General features: G+C 42.8%; 1 protein-coding gene across 3 annotated transcripts in view; it reads right to left on the reverse strand.

Moving 5' to 3' along the window:
- Positions 1-740: 740 nt before the first annotated feature.
- svep1 (sushi, von Willebrand factor type A, EGF and pentraxin domain containing 1) overlaps positions 741-24,565 on the reverse strand; it is a 94,689-nt gene continuing 70,864 nt past the window's right edge. For 2 of the 3 annotated variants that reach the window (XM_015027954.1, XM_015027953.1), the window contains 31 exons: positions 24,374-24,535; positions 22,962-23,050; positions 22,005-22,101; positions 21,812-21,925; positions 21,596-21,709; positions 20,476-20,677; positions 20,193-20,350; positions 19,738-19,936; positions 19,462-19,637; positions 19,222-19,346; positions 18,958-19,087; positions 18,699-18,869; positions 17,476-17,649; positions 17,256-17,375; positions 16,923-17,123; positions 14,971-15,055; positions 14,673-14,864; positions 14,412-14,579; positions 13,232-13,904; positions 10,427-13,140; positions 10,013-10,247; positions 9,711-9,866; positions 8,602-8,665; positions 7,867-8,043; positions 7,582-7,758; positions 6,009-6,191; positions 4,526-4,696; positions 3,258-3,353; positions 1,895-1,990; positions 1,686-1,779; positions 741-1,038 (listed from right to left, as the gene is read on the reverse strand). In XM_015027954.1, coding sequence (XP_014883440.1) covers positions 1,008-1,038; positions 1,686-1,779; positions 1,895-1,990; positions 3,258-3,353; positions 4,526-4,696; positions 6,009-6,191; positions 7,582-7,758; positions 7,867-8,043; positions 8,602-8,665; positions 9,711-9,866; positions 10,013-10,247; positions 10,427-13,140; positions 13,232-13,904; positions 14,412-14,579; positions 14,673-14,864; positions 14,971-15,055; positions 16,923-17,123; positions 17,256-17,375; positions 17,476-17,649; positions 18,699-18,869; positions 18,958-19,087; positions 19,222-19,346; positions 19,462-19,637; positions 19,738-19,936; positions 20,193-20,350; positions 20,476-20,677; positions 21,596-21,709; positions 21,812-21,925; positions 22,005-22,101; positions 22,962-23,050; positions 24,374-24,535 — 7,544 coding nt within the window. In that variant the 3' untranslated portion in view covers positions 741-1,007. The remainder of the gene's footprint in view (positions 1,039-1,685; positions 1,780-1,894; positions 1,991-3,257; positions 3,354-4,525; positions 4,697-6,008; positions 6,192-7,581; positions 7,759-7,866; positions 8,044-8,601; positions 8,666-9,710; positions 9,867-10,012; positions 10,248-10,426; positions 13,141-13,231; positions 13,905-14,411; positions 14,580-14,672; positions 14,865-14,970; positions 15,056-16,922; positions 17,124-17,255; positions 17,376-17,475; positions 17,650-18,698; positions 18,870-18,957; positions 19,088-19,221; positions 19,347-19,461; positions 19,638-19,737; positions 19,937-20,192; positions 20,351-20,475; positions 20,678-21,595; positions 21,710-21,811; positions 21,926-22,004; positions 22,102-22,961; positions 23,051-24,373; positions 24,536-24,565) is intronic. The other variant, XM_015027955.1, reaches the window with a different exon arrangement.

The following is a 24,565-nucleotide window of genomic DNA, read 5'->3' on the forward strand; positions in this document are numbered from 1 at the left end:
ATGGAACAGAACTGATGTTGCAAGGAGATTAGATTCAGTCTGTGGATGAAACCTGCTACTGATGCAGAGCAAGATCGGCCTGCGCTAATGATCGCTGTGTCATCTGAATATAGACGAGAATCGATTTCTATCTCTTGAGGAGTTCCTGCAATGATGAGGGGATGAAAACTGCTTGGTGCAGATGAGGGTAAAGTGGACTGTGACTGTGAGATATGAACCGTTACTCCACTCAGATACGACTGGACCTGTGTAAAGCTGGACGTCTTCAGAAGTAGAAGTGCCGTACCATACAGACAGGAAAATAAGACATGCATTTCCTGTGTGTATTCAGCTTAGGACTGATCACTCACTTTTCTCTTGATGAATGAAATTGATTTGCATATTTTATAAAACAAAATCATATTTAGAAGTACCTTAAAAAAGGTAGAATTTCTTTATTGTTTATTGATTCTATAAGTTCCTTATCCTCTGTAGCGAACATGCATCTACTAATGAAGTAAAAATACTGTGAAGTGAGGAGGAGTGAAATTAATACCAGTCTAATCAGAGGGACGGGAGGGAGGAAGGAGACCAACACAGAAACGTGAACTAGAACACAAGTGGATTTACAAATCAAAAAGGGGAAAATTTGACACCAATATCAGAGAATGAATCTCAGTGACGACTAATGAGAAGGAAACCCAACACAGAGTGACTAAGGGAAAATGTACAACTAGAAACAACGTACAAAATGACCAAAGTGTTTTTAGTGGCATTTTATGCTTTAATAAAAAGGTGAATAGTTTACACATATACACTGGAACATGACATCAAATAGTTTTTACACATCGTACAAGTATATAGCAGCAAATGTTTAATACTGTTGAGTCTGTATATGAAAAAAATACAGCTTTAATTTACAGAACGGTTCTTGCTTTGCCTGTGCGGAGATGAGTGGATGGTTTTCATGTGTCATTTATACAAGAGTTCCCTTCATAAGATGTCTCACAAGGAGGCGAGTGAAGGTTTCAGAAGTGGTAGTATACCGACTTCCTCTTCCTGCAACGACAAACAACCAGCCATTAAATCACAACAATTAAAGCCCATTTCATTTCTATGTATGTTTTAGATTAGTGAGGGCAATGCATGGCAGAAGTTATCATAACTCTAATTTCTTCATCTTGTATCCCCTAAAGCTGGAGTTGTGAATGCATTTAAATTGGATTTTATGAGTAAAATAAAAGGAGAGCACAATTAAGTAGGAGGAATATGATATATTTGGTAAAAATGTTGATCTCTAGATGTATAAAGCCACTAGGGATAGACACTAACTGACTTGAACCCTGATTACAAAATGTAATACAAACAGAAAAATAATGCAAAATTAATTTTATGCATCATAACTAAAATAATGTAGCATCCTAATTTTATGCTGAAATTTATTTGCCTTTTAATGCTCTGATGTTTTCAGACCCTGCAGGTTTCGATTGGGACATAATGGATCCATTTTGTCCTTTTGCATTTAGGTTATTTTACCAAAACACCAAATACCCCCGATGTTAAACTACACTGTCTTATGCATAGTAATATGTATCAAATTCAAAAATCTTCATACCACCAGTATAAGATAAAAGAGAGGGTTTTTCACTCAGAGAAATGTGCTTTCATGTTGCGAGTCTTCAGTATTTTGAACGTTGGGCGATCACCTGGAGCAGTTGTGTCCGCTCCAACCAGGAGTGCAGCTACATCTGTTCGGTCGGATGCATCTTCCTCCGTTCAGACACGGCGACGAACACACAGCTGCGAGAGGCAGGGGGAACACACAGGAACGCAACCATCAGAACCATCTTCATGAAACAAACGCTCCCTGAGTAATCTGCTAACCCAGACGGAAACTGTGAACGGATGAACTCACCAGTGTGACATCGGGTGCCCGTCCACCCAGAGGGACACTCGCACTGGTACGGTGCCACGCAGTGCCCACCGTTCAGACACGGCAAGATGCAGATAGCTGCAATGAAAAACAGGAAGTATGTCAAGAAAAAAAAAACATGAAGTGAAAAACAAAGATTCTGGTCTGCTTTTTATTAGTCATTGAACTAAACCTGAACTCTTTTCAAAGTTCTTTATCCAGTGATATTCACCACTGTTATTTCTTTCTTTATCTTTGACAAACACCTTTTATGTACCCCTTTAAAATTCTATAATATGTACGGATTGATCCCTTCATCCATACGAGTTCTCACCTCAACATTATGGACAAAAGTTCACACTAGACCATGTGTAACTTGCCCCCCACATTTATCTGCACCACTGATGAAGATGTGTAAACCGTATTAAATTAAATTCATATTTCAGCAAAGTAACATAATCTTTTGTTTCATCAGCTACACCTCAAGATGGAATTAGAAAGTTCCCAGTTCACTAATATTACAATGATGATCTGCATCTGGAGGTAGGGGTGGGCGATGCAGACAAAGTTTTGTGACGATATTTTGTGGTGCTGTTGTCGTAGCAACAAAAGTGTAGATAAAAACTATTTACTACTACATCTTCTGTCATGGTTGTGACTGCATGACAGAAGATTTATAGCACAGATGCTGCTCTTGAAAAACATTTACATTTGAAGTGCGGTTCTTTAGGACACCAGTCACATTAGGAAGTGTGACTTGAGTCATTAAAATAAAAACAACTACATTTAATCATATTGAACAAAGGGTGTAGAAAAACAGTAAAAATATCAATCCCCGCAGCACGGACAGTTTTAGGGATATTTAAACAGTTAATTGGAAACTATTATGGCAATGGTAAATCAAAAATCTTATCACAATACAATAAATACTTCTCTGCTTCTATCTGGAGGTAGACGTAAGCCTGATCGGAGAAATAAGTTCATCAGCAGAATCTGCTGCCGATGGCAACATGGTGAGGATGGCACAGCTTTGTCTGGGCACTGCATGCGTTTAAACAACGAGCTGTGGGCCTGCATAGGTCACTGACCTTTTATAAAGGAGGATTACTTTGCTGCTGGGTCGACTGGAACAGCACAAAGTGCTGCCAGCGCATGTGAGCTACAGTATGTATGAAAAGGCTTCATTTAAAAAGACGATCATTTCCCCACTGAACATAAGCTTTAAAAATAAAGGTTAAATGTATCTACGTTGTTCAATGTGAGGTCAGTGGGGGGGCGACGGCGGCTCAGGAGGCAGGGCGGTTGACGGTGCGAAAACCTGCTCTGGCTGCTTTCATTGTCGTTTCCCAGGTTTCCTTGTACTTACGCTCCTCACAGAGTCGACCCATCCAGCCCTCCGGGCAGGCGCAGATGTTGGGCCGTTGGCACACGCCTCCGTTCTGACACTGCAGCCAACACCTCGCTGGGGGAGGACACACACACACACACACACACCAACGAACATCAGGCTCAGCTTGGAGAAATTGCACAATGAATTCCCCGCAAAAGAAAGAAAAGAACCACAGGTTGTTGTTTTTTTTTCTTTGGAAGAACATGTGATGCATCGCTTAAATATGAAACATGCACACAGGAACTAGAGGCCACATGCAACAGACTCGTTTCCTCAGAACAAAGCGGTAAAGAGTGCATACTCAGCAAAAGTCATAAAGGAGTCTGCCTGGACTCAGCTTTCGCTTTGCAAGACAGATGGAGTGATAAATAGGTTCCATACTGCCTGAACAATTATTTCTATAAAATTTGATTATTTTCCACTTATATTTACCAATTTTATTTTTCTCTGTGCCCACATATACAGATACTACTAAATATGAGACGACAAAAATAAATAAAAATCTAAATTACTATTTATGGTTTCAAATTCACCTCCTTGAGGTTTAGGCCAGTTTTAGAACAGAGCAAATATTGTTGCATCCTTTCCTCTACTTACACTGTAGAGCTGATCAACTTTTTTCTTTTAAATAAAAGGATTCAAGGATTTTTATCGTCGTACCATTTCGCATTTCGCTTGATTGAGGTACGAAATTCAAACTCAGGTCCCAGACAGAAGTTTAATAAATAAATAATCGAGTACTCAACGCTGTAAATGTGTGTGTAAGTAAATACATAAAAAGTAAAAGAGTGATTTAGAAACTAAATTTCCAGTTTTGCATGCTGTTTAGAGAAATTATCATTTTTCTTTTTAATTTCAAAGGTTTTTATCACTGTGAAAAATGTTTTATGTTTTTTAAGTAATGTTTTACTTAAAAGCGAAGTAAATCAATCATGAAATAAACTAATATTCTAAAAGTAACACAAATAAAGTTATACAAATAAATAACCTAAATCTTCCACTATGTTGTCCAGGTTGTTTTGATCGTAGCTGAATCCAGGCTACAGGTTCACTTCTAAAGAGGCAGCCAGCTACGTTTCTAGTTTTTAACCCTTTCCAGAATCCCACACCCTCGCTTACATGCAGAGAGGAAACATCGAAAAGACCTGCAGCAGAGAAGCGGTGGTTTGGTTCGGTTAGTAAAGAGCTGCAGTGAGTTATATGCTGTTCAGACAGGAGGAGAAACCCTCCACTCGTCTCTCTACCTCTGCACGTGGGAGGGGGCGTCCAGGTGCCGTTTTCCTGACACCTGCTCCTGTCAGCGCCCTCCATGGTGTAGCCGCTGAAACACGAGTACACCGCCATGTCCCCGAACTGGAACACCGCCCCCCGCACCAACCCGTTGGCCACATGGAGTGGGGGGCCACAGGACACCCCTGGACAACAGCCACCAGTTACTCACTAAGGTATTTTTTTATGTTCTCTCAGTTTTCAACACGCCAAGGGCGTTGCGTTGCAAATATGAAATCCTGCAATACAACACAATGATGATGTTAAATATTTGTGTTACGTGCGATTACGGCTAACTGGCCCCGCGTGATCGCGTGAAGCAAATTGTGCACGAAACAGAGAAAAAAAGATTTGTGACGATTAAATTTTCGGAATCGTTTGTATTCGATTTTCATGCAACGTGTCTAAACGCTACAAACATTTGATGTGGCTCAGTTGTAGCCGTCTCTGACCGTTCGGTTTGGACCAAAAGGGACGCTGATGGCCTCATGCATACAGGAGAATAAAGGTCATGCAAATGCATGCAAGGATTCATAGCAACATCGGCTGAGCTCCGTATTCAGGCAAAGGTTGCCATGGAGGGGGCCTGTGATCATTTCAGCCAGCAGAACAAAGAAGCAGAGCCTGATGCAGCATCGTTTGTTTTGATTAAGAAAATGAAAAGAGGGAAAGAAGAGGCAGCTTAACAAACCGGCGACATGACAGAGGAGCCGTGAAGGGAGGAGAAGCAGCTGGTGCGAGGTGAGAGCATGCAGTGGTGTGCACAGAAGTATGTCTGCTGTTCACTTTATTATCATCGACAACATGTTCCGTCAACACCATGACCTGGTTTCCATGCTCACCATAAAAAAAAAGCAACACTGCTACTGATGTTTCAGGGAAAGGTTAATGTAAAACATGTAAAACATTTCTCAAATTTCAACCTAAAGTGTTAATTTAATTTCACCTTTATTTGTGCAGGTTAAATAGGGACCAGATTCAGATCAGAATACAAAAGCCAAATAAAAAAAGTGGGAGTGAATAATCCATGTAAACAAGAAGAATAGAACAGATATGATTATTCACAATTAAACAATCTGATACATTCAAAACAACTGACAAGGTGACAGTTTTGTTTACTGTGGATGATTTTCACTTCAGCCAATTTGTCAGCTAGTAAAAGACGACATTAAATGTTAATATTAGTGTTTGATAAGACGGCCAGGCTGTTAACTCTGTTTGTAAAATATATTCATAATGTAATAAGAGGAAGACGCTACTTGTTGGATTTCCACGTTTTAACTTTGCCTCAGTTTTAAAACCATCTGGCGGTTCTGTCTAATGTCAACAAGGCGAGAATTTCTGCAGATTTTTGTCATGACTGAAATATCAAGCAACTATTACAGTAAAAGTAAAAAACTAAATGAGTACAAGTCTGTCTAAATGTCTGAATCTCTTGGGTGGGATGGTGCGACCTACTTTCACAAACTGAACTGAGGGGGGTCCAGGTCTGGTCTGGCCTGCAGGTGATGGTGCCGCTGCCTTTCACCTGCTGCCCCTTGGGGCAGGAAGCACGGATTGACTGCCCGACATGAAACTCCGGCTGGGATCCGTCGCCGTTGGTGTGTTTGATCCACCAAGGGGGAGGCGGGCAGGACTTCGCTGTGAGGGACAAACACCAAAAGATTTTTAAGATATTTACCTCAAAAACAGAAATTTCTAGATTTTTATTAAGCTTTCCACATTATATTTTACTGTTGCTAAAAGCCAAAAAGGAAGATGAATAGCAAACTTAAAATCACTGTTGCGTACATAAATATCCACTTCAAAACAAAAGGTCTCAAACTTATAAACTTATACACATTCCTATCAAATCCAAGTTTTTTTGTTTTGTTTTTTACCAGTTCTCACAAAACATTTTTCTCTTTTAATCCGATACAATGTATCTGAAGAACAAATCTGACAGAGGAAAATCTGTAAAAATAAATCAACTTCAATAACCTGCACAAAAAATAGTAAGCTAAACTGCTAACTGACACTTTCTTGAAGATTTATTTGATTTATTTACAGGCCAAATCCGGAGCTGCTCTTATTTTTCTACTCAGCTTTGCTGAAGTTCTCCAAATCCATTAGATTGTGTGGAGATAACTAGTTCACAGATCTCTCCAGGTGATGCCATTGACTCTATTTCTAAAATTTGACAATTGTTTTTGGTGAAATCATTATGATGTTGATGTAAAAGTGTGCTCAAACAAAACCCCTCTTCATCTTCAACTTCGTAGTCTATCAAGTCTATCTACCGAGACAAAAAGTCTTTATTCCATCTAAAGAAAATGACAAAACCATCACACGTTTCACTCTGTGGACGGTTTTCTTTCTGGAATTGTGGCTCGGAAGTTCAAGTTTTATTTCAATGAACCAGAACACACTGCTTAGAAAACGTGATCAGATGTTTTCTTTGGAGGAATCTAATCATCTTCATCTGAAGAGAACGGGTCGTTTTCTACATTGTTTCATGTAGCGAACAAACTGTACATGTCAGAACTTCCTGCAGCTTCTTCGGTGTTGCTATTTCAACCCGAAATATCCTTCCTGACCAGTTTCTGTCTTCTTTTCCATGAGGAGAGGAGAAACATGTTTTTCTATTCATCTTATTTGCAGGTTCACTCAGTCGAGTTTGAAATCAGGAAACATGAAAGCAAATTTGATGGTTTTGGCTGAATAAAGCATTTGTGTAAGGGTGTCCGCACACGCAAAAGGTTAATTTTCATATTCCCAGCCCTCATTAGACGTTTAAATAGTTAACTAGCTTCTTTTTTTTAGACCACAAAAACCTGGCATTTTATTCAATTATGGATCAGGAAACTTTTTATTTCTACTGGAATCTGTCTCAATATCAGCTGCAGTGGATTTGCTGATTTGTTCAAGGAACGGCCCCCCCAAAAAAAGTAAGTATCACAATTATGACCGACGCTAGCAGCCAAGAAAATAATTTTGTAAAAAACATTGCTTTCCTTTTGTGTGCGAACGTGTTGAGAAAATTATTTCCCACCTTGACAGATGGGGAAAGTTGAACTCCAAGTGTTTCCTCCCATGCACATCACCAGGCCGTCTCCCACCAGGCTGTAGCCGCGATCACACAGGAACTCCAAAGCGCGTCCAGAGCTCAGGTTGTGCTCCTGCACTCTACCGTGAAGCACCTGTTTGGGACTGTCGCAACCTCTGACCTCTTGGTTGACGGCGACGGGAATTACAAGTGTAATGAAAAAGAAGAAAAGAAAAGGTTAGGATTTTGATAGTGAGCCACGTATTAAAACTCAAAGCTCGCCCTCCGTACCTGCACACGTAGGCGGCGGCATGCTCCAGGTGCCGTTAGCCAGACAGGTGAGAGTCTTCAGGCCGTCGAGCTGCAGCCCCTCATCGCAAACGTAAGTGACGTTTTGCAGATTAGCTCCTCCTGTTTGGATCTGAGCATTTTTCACAAAAGGTGGAGGCCCACAGGAACCTGCTGAGGCTGCAGACACGCAAGAACAGATGTCAAAGGTCGTGGTGGGGACTCGAAATTATTCACATATTTCATTATTGAGAGGTCATTTTAAACACATCACCGTAGCAACAAAACATCGAGTTTTAGAGCGCGGTGCAGCTTTCCTAAAAACACAACTCCAATATGTTTATCTCTTTTTTTCTCATTTATCTTTTGCGCAAAACTGTTGCAGTAATTGTGGCATTTATGACAGCAGTTAAGGATGAGTTGAGTAACATATTGTCTAGTTATAATTACTTTTTTGAACTCCGGTGTAATTTAAGACAACCGTTTATATTTATACTGTTCCCATTTTAACTCTGCTCACTGCTCAGACCAGTTGACGTAAAATACGACATAGTAACTAAATATACTCTGGCAGATCCTTTTTATTGGAGAAATGTAAAAATATTTCCTCACAGGTGAGCATGTGTAGAGTACAGAAAAGTACTTGCACTGTCTGTTGATGCTTTGAAACAACGATGTGAAATAGTGAAATGGTGACCTGCACTTTTCCAAATATCGTCTATTTGCACATAGACTCACCAGCACACACTGGCTGCGCGCCACTCCACGTTCCGTCTCCTTGGCACGTCTGGATATTGTCTCCCTGAGATAAAAAGGCGAAACAGAAAAACAGAGCAAGCTGATCTCCATGTTTCAAATCCACTGTGTTTGTATCCTGAGACCCACCTTTGCTCCAGACCAGAGAAAACAACCAGGTTCACCAGGAAGTTGAACTAAATTCATGGAACCAGCAACTAGCAAAACGAGCTAGTTTTGCTTTGAACCTGCTGAACTTTAGACAAAAACAATAAAGTTTTCCCCTTAATAACAGTGAGATTGGTTAGGGAGGGAATGCCACGAACAAATATCCCCAGGTGGTTTTAATAAACCCCGTTAAAAATTTTATGCAACTCTCAAATCCAAAACCACTTAGAAGGATAAAGAGTTTCTAAACTGTGGCTGTTTAACAGTGTTTATAAAGTAAATACTTGGTATTAAAACATTTGTGGGAATAATGAGACACTTAATGTCAGAATTTTGAAATGAAGACACATTGCAATGTCTACCTGTACTGTGGTTCTATAGAGAGCAGTAATTTAACAGAAGGAAGCTCAAACATTTGCTAGCTGAGACGTTTTTAGTCATGAAATGTAAGTATTTTAAACACAAATAAAGCGATACCAATAGATGGACCGTGTTTTAGTACTAGAACATGTTTGAAGGGAAAACTGATCAGACTGGACATGCAGGATATCTCTGTCAGGAAAAAGAGTCAGCTCTTCCTGCCCCACTCTAACAGCTGAGGGTAAATCATGTGACTCACTGTAATCTGATTCTTTCCCAATAACTCTGAGTGTGCAGCTGGTTAATGGTCTGACACAGCATTTTAAAAGTAGTGCTGGACCTGTGTACGCCAATGAAATCATTCAAATTCTATAGTTATTTGGATCAAATGTTGAAATGAAAGACAGATATTTTTATGTTTTTATTTACTATTCCTATTTTCATGGTAGCAGGAGCATGGCAGGTTTTCTTAGGAGAAATTTGTTTTTCTAAATTAGATATAAATTTCTGCCTCTCTTTTTTTTTTTTCTTTTGATCTTTCCAGTTGTTGGGGCTTAAAAAGGGAACTTTGCTCTGATGATCACCTTCAGATCAAAGCCAGGCAGGCAGGAGTACAGCACAAAGTCTCCATAGGTGTAGCTGTCGCCCTCCATGACACCGTGAAGAAGAGGAGACGGTTTCTCACACATCACCACCTCGCAGGAAACCGTGATGATGCTCGGAGACCAGCTTCCTCCCATCTAACCACAAAATTAATTGATTAATTGATGGAAAGAATGGTTACATCACCATATAACCGTCTTCAAAAATACACAAATTTAAATGTATGTTATGCTATTTGAAGCTGCAATTTGGCTTTTAACTAGGAAGAAAAACCCATCACTACCTGACACTCTGCTAGTGCTGACCCCTGCAGGTAGAAGCCGGTGGGACATGAGAGGGTGATTGTGCCGCCAACAGGAGTGAGGTCTCTCCCATTGATTTGCAGGTGGGGGATGGAGATGTTGGTGGGTAGCAGACAAGGGGCAGGAAGGCACTGAATGCTGTGTTTGGACCAGGTGCCGTCACTCTGACAGGAAAGAGAGGCTCTACTTGTTGCCAATTTGTATCCATCCTCACATCTGGAGAGCAGGAAACATGAAATAAAGAATATGTCTGACGTCAATTGGAAAATCAGAGGTGAGACGGCTATCTGCTAGGAGTGTGACGAAACGTCTGGCTCATAAAACAAGACAATGTTGTTTTGATGAGCATGACAAAAGATTTTAATACATATTGCAGAAGTAGGGTGAGTATTAACCTGTATGTGACCTGGTTGGGGAAGGTGAAGACGTCTCCCACCACTTGACCATGGGCTACCACAGGCGGTTTTCCACAGTTCACAGGCTCACAGCGGATTCTGGGTTCCCCCCATCTGCCATCTCTTCCACAGGAGAGGAGCGAGGATCCTTTCAGCAGGTAGCCAGGGCGACACATGTAGGTGACCGTTTCTGGAAAGGCAGTTGTGCCGCCCTGTAGTACTGCATTGGGAACTACGGGCGGGGCAACGCTGCATCTCCCCCTGCCACACACTGGCACCCCGGGGCTCCACACGCCTCCCTTCTCGCACACTGCCTCAGAGGGACCCAGCAGTTTGTAGCCCTGATCACAGCTGAACTGAACTCGGTCTCCGCAGGCTCGGCCAGGGCTTGTGACCGTCCCAAACCGAACCTCAGGCGGGGAACAGGCACAAGGTTGGCACTGGGGAACAGAGCCCACCCAGAGTCCCTGAGCTGAGCATCGCAGGACGGGATCGCCGACTACCTCATATCCTTCGAAACAGACGTACTCCACCACGTTGTTGTAGTTGAACCCTGAGCCGTTCACAAAGCCGTGACTGATGTCCTCGGGTGGGTCGCAGCTAATGATGTCACAACGCGGTGGGGGTTTGTCCCACAGTCCATCTGACTGACAAACAACTGTGGGATCTCCAGTAAGCTTGTATCCTTCATCACATTCATACTTCAGTTTGCTGTTGAAACCAGTTTCTGACCCTACCACGCGGCCGTCGGGTATAGGAGCCGGCCTCCCACAACGAGCTGGAACACAGGAACGGGACGCCTGGCTCCAAGTACCATCAGCCTGGCAAACACTTTTAGATGTTCCTTTTAAGATAAAACCAGGCTGACACCTCAGTTCAATTTCCTTATTATAGGTGTACTCTTTCCCTTGGACAGTGAGGTCACTAGGTACTGTTGGGGGACCGCAGGACACTGGCTCACAGCGTGGCATTTGACCGTTCCAGTTTCCATCTGCCTGACAGGCGATGGTGTCCGTCCCCTTTAGGACAAATCCAGGATTACACTCGAAGTGCAGAACTTCAGGGTACACAAAATCCCTCCCATGAGTCAAACAGTTAGCAACAGCACCGGGATCGCCACAGGATACAGGTCGACACACTGGCTCGTCACCGGTCCAAAGTCGACCAGACACACACTGTCTTACAGGCTCTCCCACCAGCTCATAACCTTCCTCACAAGAGTAGCTGACCACACTGCCAACAGGAGCAGAAGTCACATTTATGGAGCCATGATGTGGACTGGGTGGTAATTCGCACTCTGTCGGGACACACGATGGGGCCGTTCCGTTCCAGCCCCCATCTTCCCGACACACCAGCCTGGTGTGGCGGCTGATGTTGTAACCTCGATGACAGCGATACTCAATCAGTGTCCCATGAAGAAAGTTCAAGTCCAAGAGGGAAGCTGGAACGGTGTCTTTTGGAGCAGTGTCCGACTCAGTCACCCTGACATAGTCTCCAAAGTCAATGTGAGGAGGGAGTCCGCAGTCAGAGGGTACACACATAGGAACAGAACTAGACCAGCCTGTCTCCTCACAGGTTAGATGATCCTGGCCAACGAGCTGGAACCCTGGGAAACAGCTGTAGAAAATAGTTACGCCGAAACTGTGATCCTGACCCTCCACAAAGCCATTTTCGATTGGTTGGGGAAGAGTGCAGGATATCTGCGTGCATACAGGGGGCTCTGAGTCCCACTCCCCATCAGCCAAGCACTTCAGAGTCTCTGGGCCTCGGAGCCGGAAACCACGGTGGCAGGAGTAGGTGGCGCTGTGACCATACTGGAGCTTTGTGTAAACCACTTTCCCACTGGCTATTTGTTTAGGGATGGAGCATTCTACAGGGCGACACGATGGAACCCCACCAATCCATGCACCTCTGTCTCCACAAAGAACAGTGGAGTCTCCCACTAAATTATATCCAGTCCTACAGCTATACAGAGCTTTACTGAGGTACATCAGACCCTGGACGTCAACAAATCCATTGGAAATCTCCACAGGCTGAGGACATTCAACAGGGATGCATTCTGGATATGGAGTACTCCACTGGGAGCTGGCTAGACAAGACACAGAGTCTTCTTTTCTGAAAGTAAAGCCTCCTATGCATGTGTAGGTGATCACTGAGCCGAAAGGGAAAGAATGAGAGGTATTGTTTGGAGCACCAAAAGTCACCTCAGGCGGAGGTCCACAAAACACCTCCTTGCACACCGGAAACGTGTCGTTCCACTCCTGAGATGGAGTGCATCGAAGAACGTTGGCGCCCTCCAGAATGTAGCCATCCTCACAGGACAACTCCACAGTTCCAGACTCAGAGTACAGGCTCTTCAGGACCAGGTGGCTCTCCTCTAGAGGTGGCTCTGGACACTTGACAGGAGAGCAGCGCGGAGGATTGGGCTGATCCCACTTTCCGTTCTTGAGGCAGGTGGAGATGGGATTCCCTCCAAGCTCATAGCCCTCGTCGCAGAAATATTCCACCTTGCTGCCCACACGGAAGGTGGAGCCCTTGTAGTGTCCGTGGATCACAGCAGGAGGAGGGTCGCAGGTCAAAAGGACACAGGTGGGTGGGTCGTTGTTGGACCACTGTCGGTTGGCCTGACAGACTCGCTCTGGCCCACCCACCAGTTTGTAGCCAGCATTACAGGCATAAGTCACCTTGTTATTGAAAGTGTATCGAGTTCTGACCTAAAAGAAAGGAAACACAAACATCCATAAAAATAGCAAACAAAAACGAATTCAAAAGTGTAGTCTGTATTTTTTTCTCTTTTGTACTAACATAGACGTATCCATTTAGCAGTACAGGCGGGGAGGAACAGGACACAGGAACACAAGTGGGCAGATTCCCTCCCCAATCTCCATTAGCCTTGCAAATCCTCCTCTTCTCCCCTCGAATCAGGTACCCCGTCTCACAGCTGTACGCCACCACTGCTCCAAAGCTGTAGTTTGTTCCTCTCACGTACCCTCGATCGATGCTCTCTGGTTTGGAGCACCTCACCGGCACACAACCGATCTCAAACGGCGAAGGCTCCCACATCCCTCCTAACAAGCATCGGAGCGTGGCGGTGGTATTTAGCATGAAGCCCTCTTCACATTTGTAGCTCACTTCAGTGTTGCTGGCATATTTGGGTTTGTTGACTGAATCCAAAATCGCGTGGGAAACCTCAGGCGGGCGTAGGCAAAAGTTTGCGATGCAGCGAGGGGCCTCCGTGCCGTCAGGGGGCACCCACACTCCCTGAGCGTTGCACACCATCTTGGAGTTGTTGCTGGCCGTGTATCCATCTGTGCAGTAGTAGCTGGCCGTGTCTCCGAACAGCTTGTGGGTCTCGTGAGGCACAGCGTGGTCCACAGCAGGGGGTGGGCCACAAGAGCGAGGGACACACTGCAGAAAGCCTTCAGTCCATTGGCCAGTGGGGAGACATTCCCTGGTTTCTGGGCCAATCAGAGTGTACCTACAGAGCAGAGCATAAAGGAATGTATAGACTTATTTCTACTTACACTGCCTGAAGATCTGACCATTTTCTCATGTTTCAAGTTCATGCCATTGGATTTTTTTTGACAGACTAATTTTGAAGTAGAAAAAAAAAATACAGTTACAGTTAATACTTTGCAGAACTAACTTTTGCTGCATTTACAGATATTTTGTGGAATGTTTCTTTGAACTTAGAACATCAAATGGCTGCCATTTTGATTTACAGGACAGCTTAGGCTCAGTCAGTCTGCATGGAAAGCATATGAAAAGATCCATGAGAAGATTACAGATTCTTTGTATTGTTGTCGAGACTTTGACTAGGCCATTCTAATGCAAGAATATGTACTTTGTTTTGCTCTTAAGTGTAGATTAAAGCAAATAACACAGTGAAGAGTCTAAATCACTCCATTGTAGCTCTGGTTAATGTAAATTCAGTCATTTTTTGAGCTAATTAAGTTTTGATTTGATGTAGTAGATCCACGTTTACCCTTCTTTGCAGATGTAATGAACTTTATTTCCCACTTCATAGTTTTCTCCAACAATCACTGCGTCTTTAAGTGCCGGCGGCTCGTTGCACAGGATGCTCACACAGCGAGGAATGGGCCGGCTCCACTCGCCTGTCGCTTCACAAACCACTTCCATGGAGCCCTGTGGTCTTTGCAACAACATAGTACTTAGTATGGACACTTGTTTAACGAGGTAATTTACTGCAGTAAAAGAGACGTCGTCATCTGTAATTCATCCATACCTGTATCCCTCAACACAGGAGTATTTAACAGTAGAGAGGTAGGTGTTTGTGTCGAGGACATATCTTGCATGCTCCACAGTTGGCGGCCCCCCGCAGGTCACCGGGTAACAGATAGGTGGCGCCCCGCTCCACCTCAGAGTCGAGAGACAGTGGAACTCGTAGGGCATCTGAGGCAGGAAGCCGTTTTTACAGCTGAGGGGCAACAAACGACAAAATTATTTTTAATTTCTGCAAAATTTAACACCTTTTGTTGGATTAATGTTTGTCACAGTGACACGCAGTACGATGCACGTGGTACCTGAAAGTCACCTTGCTTCCAAATGTAAAGTTGTTTCCTGTCATGACAGAGTTTTCAGGGATGCTTGGAGTTGGGCAGGAGAGAGCTGCAGAGAGAAGATGGGGAAATTATTAATACCTGCTTGTTTTTATGCTTTCATAATTGCAACTTTTATGTTAAGATATCTGAGCCTCGCAGAATCAATTTTTCATTAGATTAGTCGTCTCCAAGACGCCTTGCATCATTTATGCACCGCAACATTTTCCATTTACTGTAAACATCTTAAAGAGACGAGCTGCTTCAATTCAGGGTGGAGCTCAAAAAGCAAAACTGGCTCACTGTAACATTTGTTTCCTCTCATAAACATGGCTCTAACGTGCCTAGTCACAAATAGAAACGTTGTTTGTTTAATATTATTATTCAAAGATAAAAAAAAAAACCCCAGCAGCAATTATAAAATTATTGCATTTTCCACATGATATAAGTGTTGATGCTAATGTAATGTGAGGCAGTCAAAACCATTTGTTGTGTGTAATATGTGCTTTTAAAAGAAAAGCCATGGTCAGCATGGCAGTAAAAAGACTAAATGGGCCGAATACGTCAGACAGGCACTTCCTGTGAGTAACGCCGTGACGTCGAGCCAAGATGGAGACGCTGCAGTGGCCGGGAAAGAGGACAGGAAGAGAGCTGATATGCAATCCACCATTCTTGCAACTCAAATAACAGACGGCGAAACTGTCGCTGCGTATCTGTAATATCACAATAAATCTAAAAATATCTTTCTATATCCTGAAGTATGTCACATATCCAATTTCCACACAGTCACAACTGTATACTGTAGTCTTGACAGAACTCTATAACTCAATGCAATTATCAAATTTAAGTACACATGGAAGCCTGACTTCCATGTGTACTTGGATGTGCCTTTTACAGTTTTACAACTGAGAAAGGCACTGAAACAGAACAACTGCATTTAAATTTAAAAGATCAAAAATCAGCGTTAAAATGTGAAGAAAACTCAAATTTGAATCCACAACAAACCTGCTGCATGTGAGTCAGTGCAGAAAACAAAATAAAGGGAGATTATGTTTGGATTTTATTACTACTACTTAATTTGAGGCTTTGATCTAAAATCTGTGTCTGTGTCTAGAAGACATAATTTGCAAGTGAAACCACATACTTGTACTCTAAAATATTCAGTAATTTTCAGTTCCCCATTGTTATGGGACATAATAAAAGCGCATTGTTGTTCCCAGAGCAGATTTTCTGTAAAGACAATAGATGTACTGCAGCGTGAGATCACAGCCAAGAGCCTCATTTTTTTCCACTCATTGCTGTACTAGCAATGGCAAATATTCCTGCTTGAATGAGTTCATTGTTTCTCTTTCATTTTATGAGATACTGATACATCCATGAGCTTCACAAAGTGAGATTTTCCAAGGAGGAAATGGCTCCCCTCTCGTGGTATGAAAGTAAAATAGATATGAAACTATTTAACTGAAAAACTTAGGTACAGTGAAGGACAAAATTATTCAGCAACCCTTGCAGATTTATATCAAAAGTTACTTTTCATTCAAGTCAAGCCCCATCAGTTCTCATTATGTTCTCAGGGAATATAATGGGGATTTCTCAAAAGATAAAACAATGTAGAACAAGCATTAATTTAAACTACAATTTGTATACCTTTCTTAATAATCTTTATAGGTATTACAGCCACCAAGCCCTTTATTTAACTGTTGATCAGTGATTTACTGGTTTCTCCTGGTATTTTTAATAAACAAACTCCACATTCATTATTAACCCTTTTCATCACCATAATCTTCAGTCCAATTCACTAATATTACTTCCGGTTAGAAGATACATGTTGGTAATAGCAAATCATATAATAATCTCAAGCTTAGGTACAGTGATAATGTTGACTTATTTGAAGTAATAGGAAAAATGTAAAAGGTTTAAAAACCTGCAGCTCTCACCTCTGCAGTAAGGGACAGGATGGTCCCAGGTTCCTGACTCCAGGCAGAGGAGTCGTGAAGAGCCAATCAGCTCATAGCCGCTGTCGCAGCCAAACGCCACAGCGCTGCCCACCAGGAAGCTGCTGCTGCTGCTGCTGCTGCTGCTGCTGCCGTCTCTGTGACCAAACTCTGGAGACCCGGGGTTCTGGCACTTCACCGGCTCTGAAAACAGACAATCACAGGGTTTATGAATTTTTAATAAAGTTTTAAGCACGGCTCAACATTATCTCCTGATCTGCTGGCATCATAACTCATCCGCTAATATTAAGCACGGAAACCACGGCGTCGTCGTACCTGTGCAGTTCTTGCCGTCTCCGGTGTACGGGTGAATGCAGGCGCAGGAGTACGAGCCCTCCGTGTTCTGGCAGCTGGCGTGATCGTCGCAGTCAGACCCCACCGCACACTCGTCCACATCTGAACTCGACACGCATGTAGAGACGGGCAGAATGAGTGAGACATTTTGTCGTTTCGCCGTTTCACTGCCAGCGTCAGATGAGCGTCGCGTCTCTTTTACCCAGACAGGCGGGTGGATGTCCTCCCCACTGGCCGCTGTTGCTGCAGTGGACTTTGGCGTCGCCAAGCAGGTAAAAGCCGACGTTGCACTGGTAGACCACGGAGCTGCCCGCTTGGAAATCCAAACCCTGGTACAAGCCGTTCTCCAGTGGGCGAGGAGGTCCGCACGACACTCCTGCAACACACACAGAGAAAGAAATATACGGCGACGCGTAGGATTTCTGCTTCCAGCTAAGAATTTGCTACTGAATTCCAACAGCAAACATTAAAATTACTACGAATGTGTCTGGTTGGTTTTCTTTCCCATTTTAAAGAGTGGCTAAAATAAATGAACCTGTCAGTTGTGTTTTATTTTAGGAAGGACCAACAATGGTGGCACAGGTGACTTGAAACAAGAAAAAATTATTTTTTATAAATATTTTTGACCTTGTGGAGAAATTATTTACTCAGCTGGAAATCAAACATGATAAATTTCGTTTGTAATCTTATGTTATAATGTTACTCAAAAGAAAGAAAATACAAACAACAACAAATGAGTAAAATTTGGCACATGGTAATCTGGTAACAGCTGTGATAATCACAAAATCTGTGGAAGGATGGATGATTTAATATTTTACTGGAATTTAGTAAGTTCTACAGAATCAAAACCACTTCTTTTTCTAAGTGCTTTACTCATTTATTTTATGTTCTTTGCAATATAAAAATTATGAAACTTTAAACAATGTCAGTATTTACTGATCTGGATTCAGTTTTCCCTTTCAAAATGTCCATAGTTATCAAGTTATTATACATAACATACCAGTTGTTTAAATAACAGTTTTAAGCTGTGAAACATGTATTATTATTGTGTTGGAATAAAAGTATTATTTGTTAACATGTTTTTTTATGAATAGCATTTTAACCTCAGTAGTCCACATTCACATGCTGTTTCTGACTTTTTATGTATTCATTCACTGCATTTGAGTATTTTTTTCAGTAAAAGGCCCAGAGATTATGAAAGTTATGAGCAAGACAACAACAATATAATGATGGGATTATGTGAGCAAATGAAAGAGTTTTAAAACCAACAAATAGTGTAATCAAAGCGTGAAATTAAAAAATTAACGTGTTAATATATTTACTAGGTTTAATGTCTTAAGCTCCGTATATCATTTGTGCATTTTTCTAGCTTTTCCAGTCTTAAATTAGCCGTTTGCAATCAGAAGCAGAGGTTTTGGGCCTTACTTTCACAGCTCGGAAGCGGGTGGCTCCACTCCCCTTTGTTCTGACACTGCAGCACCGGCTCCCCCACCAGGTAAAAGCCAGGATCACAGGACAGGTGCACCTGAGCACCGGGGCTCACCTCCACGCTGGAAGCATGCAGGTGGGACACGGCGCTTTCCAACTTAGGGCAGTCTGCAGAAACAGAAACCCGCTGTACTTCACCACCAGGCTTAATGAAGCTCTCCTACTGTCCTGCAAGTTCTTGATAAATCTCTCCTACCAGCACAGAAAATACTGTTGAGGTTAACTTTGACTCGGCCTGCCACACCACTGAGAAAGTCGGGCCAAGCCAGGACGTTTCCTCTGTGGGTCACATGGGAAGCTGGACAGCTGCTGGCCAGAACCTTGATCTGTTTGTTCACAAAAAAACGAAACAGATTTAATTGGACATAATTCAAAGTTAGAAACACAAAACGGCATCTTTTGTACTTTAATCTATTTGTGTCACAGCGTTGACTGCAAAGAGAGAAAGTTTGGCGTTTACCTGTTGTGGAGTGAGAACACGATCCCAGATGTTGAGCTGACTGATGGAGCCGACGAAAGACTCGACGGGGTTGAAACCCTCGCCTCTCTGATCTTGGTCCTGACCCAAAACGAGAGCCCCGCCGCCTGCAGAACACGAGCAGCACCGGGGTTAACGACTTTACGGTAAAACCCACAAACATTCACCCAGAAAATAAAACGCGTTTGAGGAAAAGAGTCCAGGCTGAGGATAGCACTACACCTGGGATGGTGGTGCCGACTGACAGGCCTTTGCCTCCGTCTGAGGGCTTCCCGTTGATGTAAATCCTCCAGTCGCCGTCCCAGCTCCTCCACGAAACACTGATGTGGTACCACTGGCCCGTGTTCACAGCGGGGCAGTCGGTGATCCGCTCCTTACCGTTCACATAAAGCACCCACCTACCGTCAAACCAGATGGGGGGGAGGGGAACAACAGTTAAAGATGGTCAAACAGGAAGTTTAAACTGATGCTTTTTCCAGATGGTTCTGTGTTTCTGACCCGTTGTAGTCGATCAGCAGGAAAGCATTGTCACTGCCTTCTACGGCGTAGGAAACCGGGGTGCCATAGTTGGTGATGTCTGTTGACTTCATCCAGAAGGAGCAGGTGATTTCTGTCAGTGCCGGCATCACTCCGTCCATCAGCACGTAACCATGGATACCGGACACCTCAAAGTCCAGGTTGAAGGCGGAGGACATCTCTGAGGACAGGCCAGAAAATAATAAGCAAACCATTTCTGTGTTCAATATGAATCCCATTCGATAGTAAAGAGAAATACATGATGAAATTAAGCTCTAAAGCAGAAAATATGAAATAATAAAAATGCAATGAAATAAAAGCCTAAACGGAACCGAAAAAAAATAGAGTAAATTTGATCAACTATGCCCTTTAAACGTGTCATGTTGCGTTTCCCTCAGTTGCCATGGTGTTGTGGCATCTGTCCTATACAGTAGTACCTGTCTCACACCTGGATCCGTTGAACCCAGGGAGGCAGCGGCAGCTGTAGGAGCCCAGACCGTCAAAGCAGCTGGCGCCGTTCACGCAGGGGTTCGGGTTGCACTCATCCACGTCCACCTCGCACAGCCGGCCCCGAAAGCCCTCCACACACTCACACCTGGACGGGCAACAAGGACGTGCAACAGTTTTTAAAACTCTGGTCCTTCTTAGTTTTTCTAAGCACAGATGCATGCAAGCATTCAGCTGCTATCATGACCTTTTTTTTTCCTTTCGTTTTTTTACCTGAAGCTATTGACGTCATCCACGCAGGAGCCTCCGTTGAGACAAGGGGAGCTGTAGCATTCGTCAATGTTGATCTCGCAGCGATCCCCGGAAAATCCAACGGCGCAGTTGCAGCTGTAGTCTCCCGTCAAGTCTTCACACACTCCTCCGTTCAAACACGGGCTGGACAGACACTCGTTGATTTCAAGCTCACAGAGAGAGCCTGTGGAAATTCAACAGTGACGTTAGGAAGCTCCTCTACGTCAGGAGAGTTAAACGGGTTTTTATTTTAAGATTGTGACCGTTCTCCAGGGCCGCTAGTTTCTGAATGTGTTGATAAAACAAACTCTTAAAATATTAATAAATAAGTGTCTCTGCTTTTTATAAGTTCTTCTTAAAATTAAATATGATCAGTCCCTTGCAAATGTTTTTTTTTTTTTTTAAAATTTGCAATAAAAACCTAAAATTTTGTGGTGCAAATTTAGAAATATTTGCAAGGAATTCTGTAATATTTGCTCTTATGTCTGACAGTAAGTGTGACTATTTGTTATTCTCCACATCGATTACAGACTACAAGTTGACATTATGTCCAGCTGAGGCTGCAAAGTAATAGAAGTAAGAAAACCTGCCACCTACAGGTCAGCGTTGGCATCATTAAGCCCGACGTTTTTGACCAAAATCTGAAATAAAGCCACAATTATGAATTATCGCAAAGAAAAAAAAAAGGAGCAGAAATCTGATGTTTTTACATTAAAAAAAAATAATCACAGAATCACAAGAAACTGGAGAATCTATTTGATGTAATTTGGAAGTATGCTGATAAAAGCTGCTTTGATTTGATTTTGGAAATAATCTTTAGCTGTTATCTTGAAGCCTCTTTTCATGTGAAAAGAGGCTTTGTGGTTAAAGGGCCACAAATGAAGCTACGGCGGACCGGATTTGGCCCCCCGGCCTTCAGTTTAACACATGTGCTCTAAATTTGATAAATCAAAATCTGTCACCTGATGTGACTTAGTTCAGACTGATGAACAGAAAAGTGCAGCTTTCGTTTGTTAAAACTGAAAAAGATTTTTAGCAGATATAAACGTTATCATGAACTGAAAGTGAAGCCCAGCTGATTTAATGCCCGTTTAGGACCGACCTGTGAAGCCCTCAGCACAGCTGCAGGAGAACCTATTGACCTCGTCCACACACAGCCCTTCGTTTAGACACGGGGAGGAGAGGCACTCGTTCACTTCGCCCTCACACAGGGCGCCTAAATCAGACAAACAGAAAGCCTTTCATAACCTTCAAAGTATCAGTGAAGGCTTTTTAAAAATTTTATTGTTTAGTAGCAACAAATTAGCAGCGTTGATACCTAAAAAGCCAGGTTTGCACTGACACTGGAAGTCCCCCATCCCGTCCCTACACAGGCCTCCGTTCTGGCAGGGGGCGGAGTCACACTCGTTTATGTCGACCTCACACTTTGCGCCTGAGGGAGAAACGTCAGCGGCGTCACAGCGGTGGCTTACAGCCATCTGATATCTGATGAGAGGGATTTATTTACTTACCTGTGAATCCAGGCATGCAGGTGCAGACGTATCCCGCTCCGACCTCCTCGCATGTTCCCTTGTTTTGACAGGGATTCAGGAAGCACTCATGGAAAACCTGAAGAAATTATTTAATTTAAAGGAATATTTATGGCTCTAGCTGTTTCTCAATTGCTACTTATTTTTCAGACAAGTTCTAATAATTATGATAAATTCAGTGGCAAAGTATTTGACCACCTGAGGATAATTGGTACACAGCTGATCTAGAGGTGCTAGTAATCTGCCAGTGGAACAAGCAGATTATACGGGATAATACGGGAAAAATGTCTCGTTCCACTAGCAAATTATTTAACTTCAAACAAGCTCCTATATTTTGATGAAAAGTTACTTGTAATTTAGTTTTGTCTATTTCAAGTCCTCCAAGATATCTGCATTAAAAGCTAGACAAAAGGGTAACACTTTGACATTTGTGCATCAGACTGAAATGACACCGTCATAAACGTGATAAAACAATATTGAATGAACATAAAGAAGTCTTTATGAATGCTTACCACTGTTGTCATGAAGTGTCATTCGGTAAATAATGACACTTTTAATGCAAAGTCTATTAAAATGGCCAACTTTTCATTATAGGTGTCATTATTTACCGAATGACACTTCATGACAAACATTCATGAAGGTATGATGTCATGTTTATGGTCGTGTGATGATGTCAGTCTTACGCACACCCTGTCAAATAATCGTTTATGTAACTGACAGAAGATATTTGGTTAGATTTTGTGTTTTTGCAGGGATCAAGTTCTAAAATATAATTTATTCTTAGAGTAAAGCAGGTTTTAAGCTCTATAGGAAGAGGTGGCAACTGAGAATAAATTTAACGCTTTCCAAGAGGATTTGAAGACATGACAGGAATAAACGATAGGCAAAATGTCCTCAATGTTTTCATTTCACAGTGGCAAGACGATAATCAATAATCACCTGACTGCTGACTTGGTAGTCCTCAATGACCTCCACTTCTGGAGCAGGAGTTACGCTCTCCTCCTTCGCGAGAAAGCTTGAGCTAAAGCCTGACAACGACACCCAGAGAACGTAAAATGTAAGCAGAGAAAAGTGTAAAAAAAAAAAAAAAAAGCCTCAGTGGGAGGTTTCAGATTTTGGTGGAGGGCAATAAAACTAACTGAAGAGGGGCCAAAAGTCAATGCCCAATTTACTGCCAGTCGCCCCCGTATTTGCAGTCTGTGATCAACTCCTTCTCGCTACATGCAAAAACTACAAAACCATCATAAAAAAAACTTGCCATTAGATGGAAGACTGGCAGACAAGCCAGAAAAAAGGTCTGTTTAAATTCATAACTGGCGCTTTGCTGTAACCACTATTCATTTTTGCACTTAGGCATGCAGTGTGGTTTATTTTCTATTGCTTCACAGCAATAAAAACCTTATTATTACCACGTCCCCTGATCCTGTTCAGTAATCCTGTTTCCAATTGGATTGAGCTGTCAAGACACAGATCAGCCACCACACAAGTGGTGTCGTACATGGGAAAGGCTGACACAAAGCAGTTCCTTTACAGCAACGTTGACGTAACTTGGCTCTTTCTACAGAGAGTTAATATAACTCACATGTCAGCCTAACACTGTACGACACGGTTAACCCACGAAAACCACTTTAATCTTCTGGATTTGTCTTACCTGGTTTTTCTTTTAAAATTATGACCTATACACACAGTAAGAATAATATAATCTTAAACTATTTGGTAAAACCAAGATGATGTCATGGCTTTGAAGGCTCTTGACAAGTTAAGACAGAATCAGGGTTTACCAGAGGAAGAGAAAAGTGGAGGTGAACTAGTCTGGTGCCTGCAGGTGCCATCTGCTCAATATCTGCAAAGGTCAGCAGCATCAAGCTGTCGTTCTGTTCAGGAAGGAGACGGGTTCTGTGTCCCAGAAGTGAACGTGTTTTTGTGTGAAATGTGAAAATCAACTCCAGAACAAAACCAAAAGACTTTGTGAAGATGCTGGAAGATGTCTGAGGCTGGTAAGAGACTCTAGCTGCTCCCCTATTGGTGCCATTACTACGAAACTGAGATTACAAGCTGCAAAAGCTCTCAGGGACATCTTAAACTCTTTAGTGTGCATCACAAAATAGATTGAAGACGTCACTCAAGGCATGAGGCTGGGAATTGAAGCGTGGGCGTAGATGGGTCTTCCAAATGAACAATGATCCTAAGATTACTGCTAAAGTAGTTGCACAGGAAGATGAAGCATGTGGTTTTTTTAAAGGTCCTCAACTTCTACCAATAAAGACAGTAGAAAAACTCCCTACATAACCTGACAAGGTCTAGTTCAGTCATTTGTTCACCAAAACAAGTTTCGTGCCAGAAAGACTCACTGGAGCAGTGCTGTATGCTGGAAGCCCCGGTTATCGTGGTGGTCCCATAGAAGGGGCAGGACAGGCAGTACGAGCGTCCGTGATCGGGTTGGTAGTAATCCCTCGGACACGGGTAGCAGGGAACCAGACCAGTGCGGGAAAAATGACCCGCCATGCAGGGAACTGCAAGGAGGAGGAAGAGGAAAATAAGAG

Source organism: Poecilia latipinna, unplaced genomic scaffold, assembly GCF_001443285.1.
Source record: "Poecilia latipinna isolate Pla-1442-1.1 unplaced genomic scaffold, P_latipinna-1.0 Scaffold111, whole genome shotgun sequence".
Lineage (NCBI taxonomy): Eukaryota > Metazoa > Chordata > Actinopteri > Cyprinodontiformes > Poeciliidae > Poecilia > Poecilia latipinna.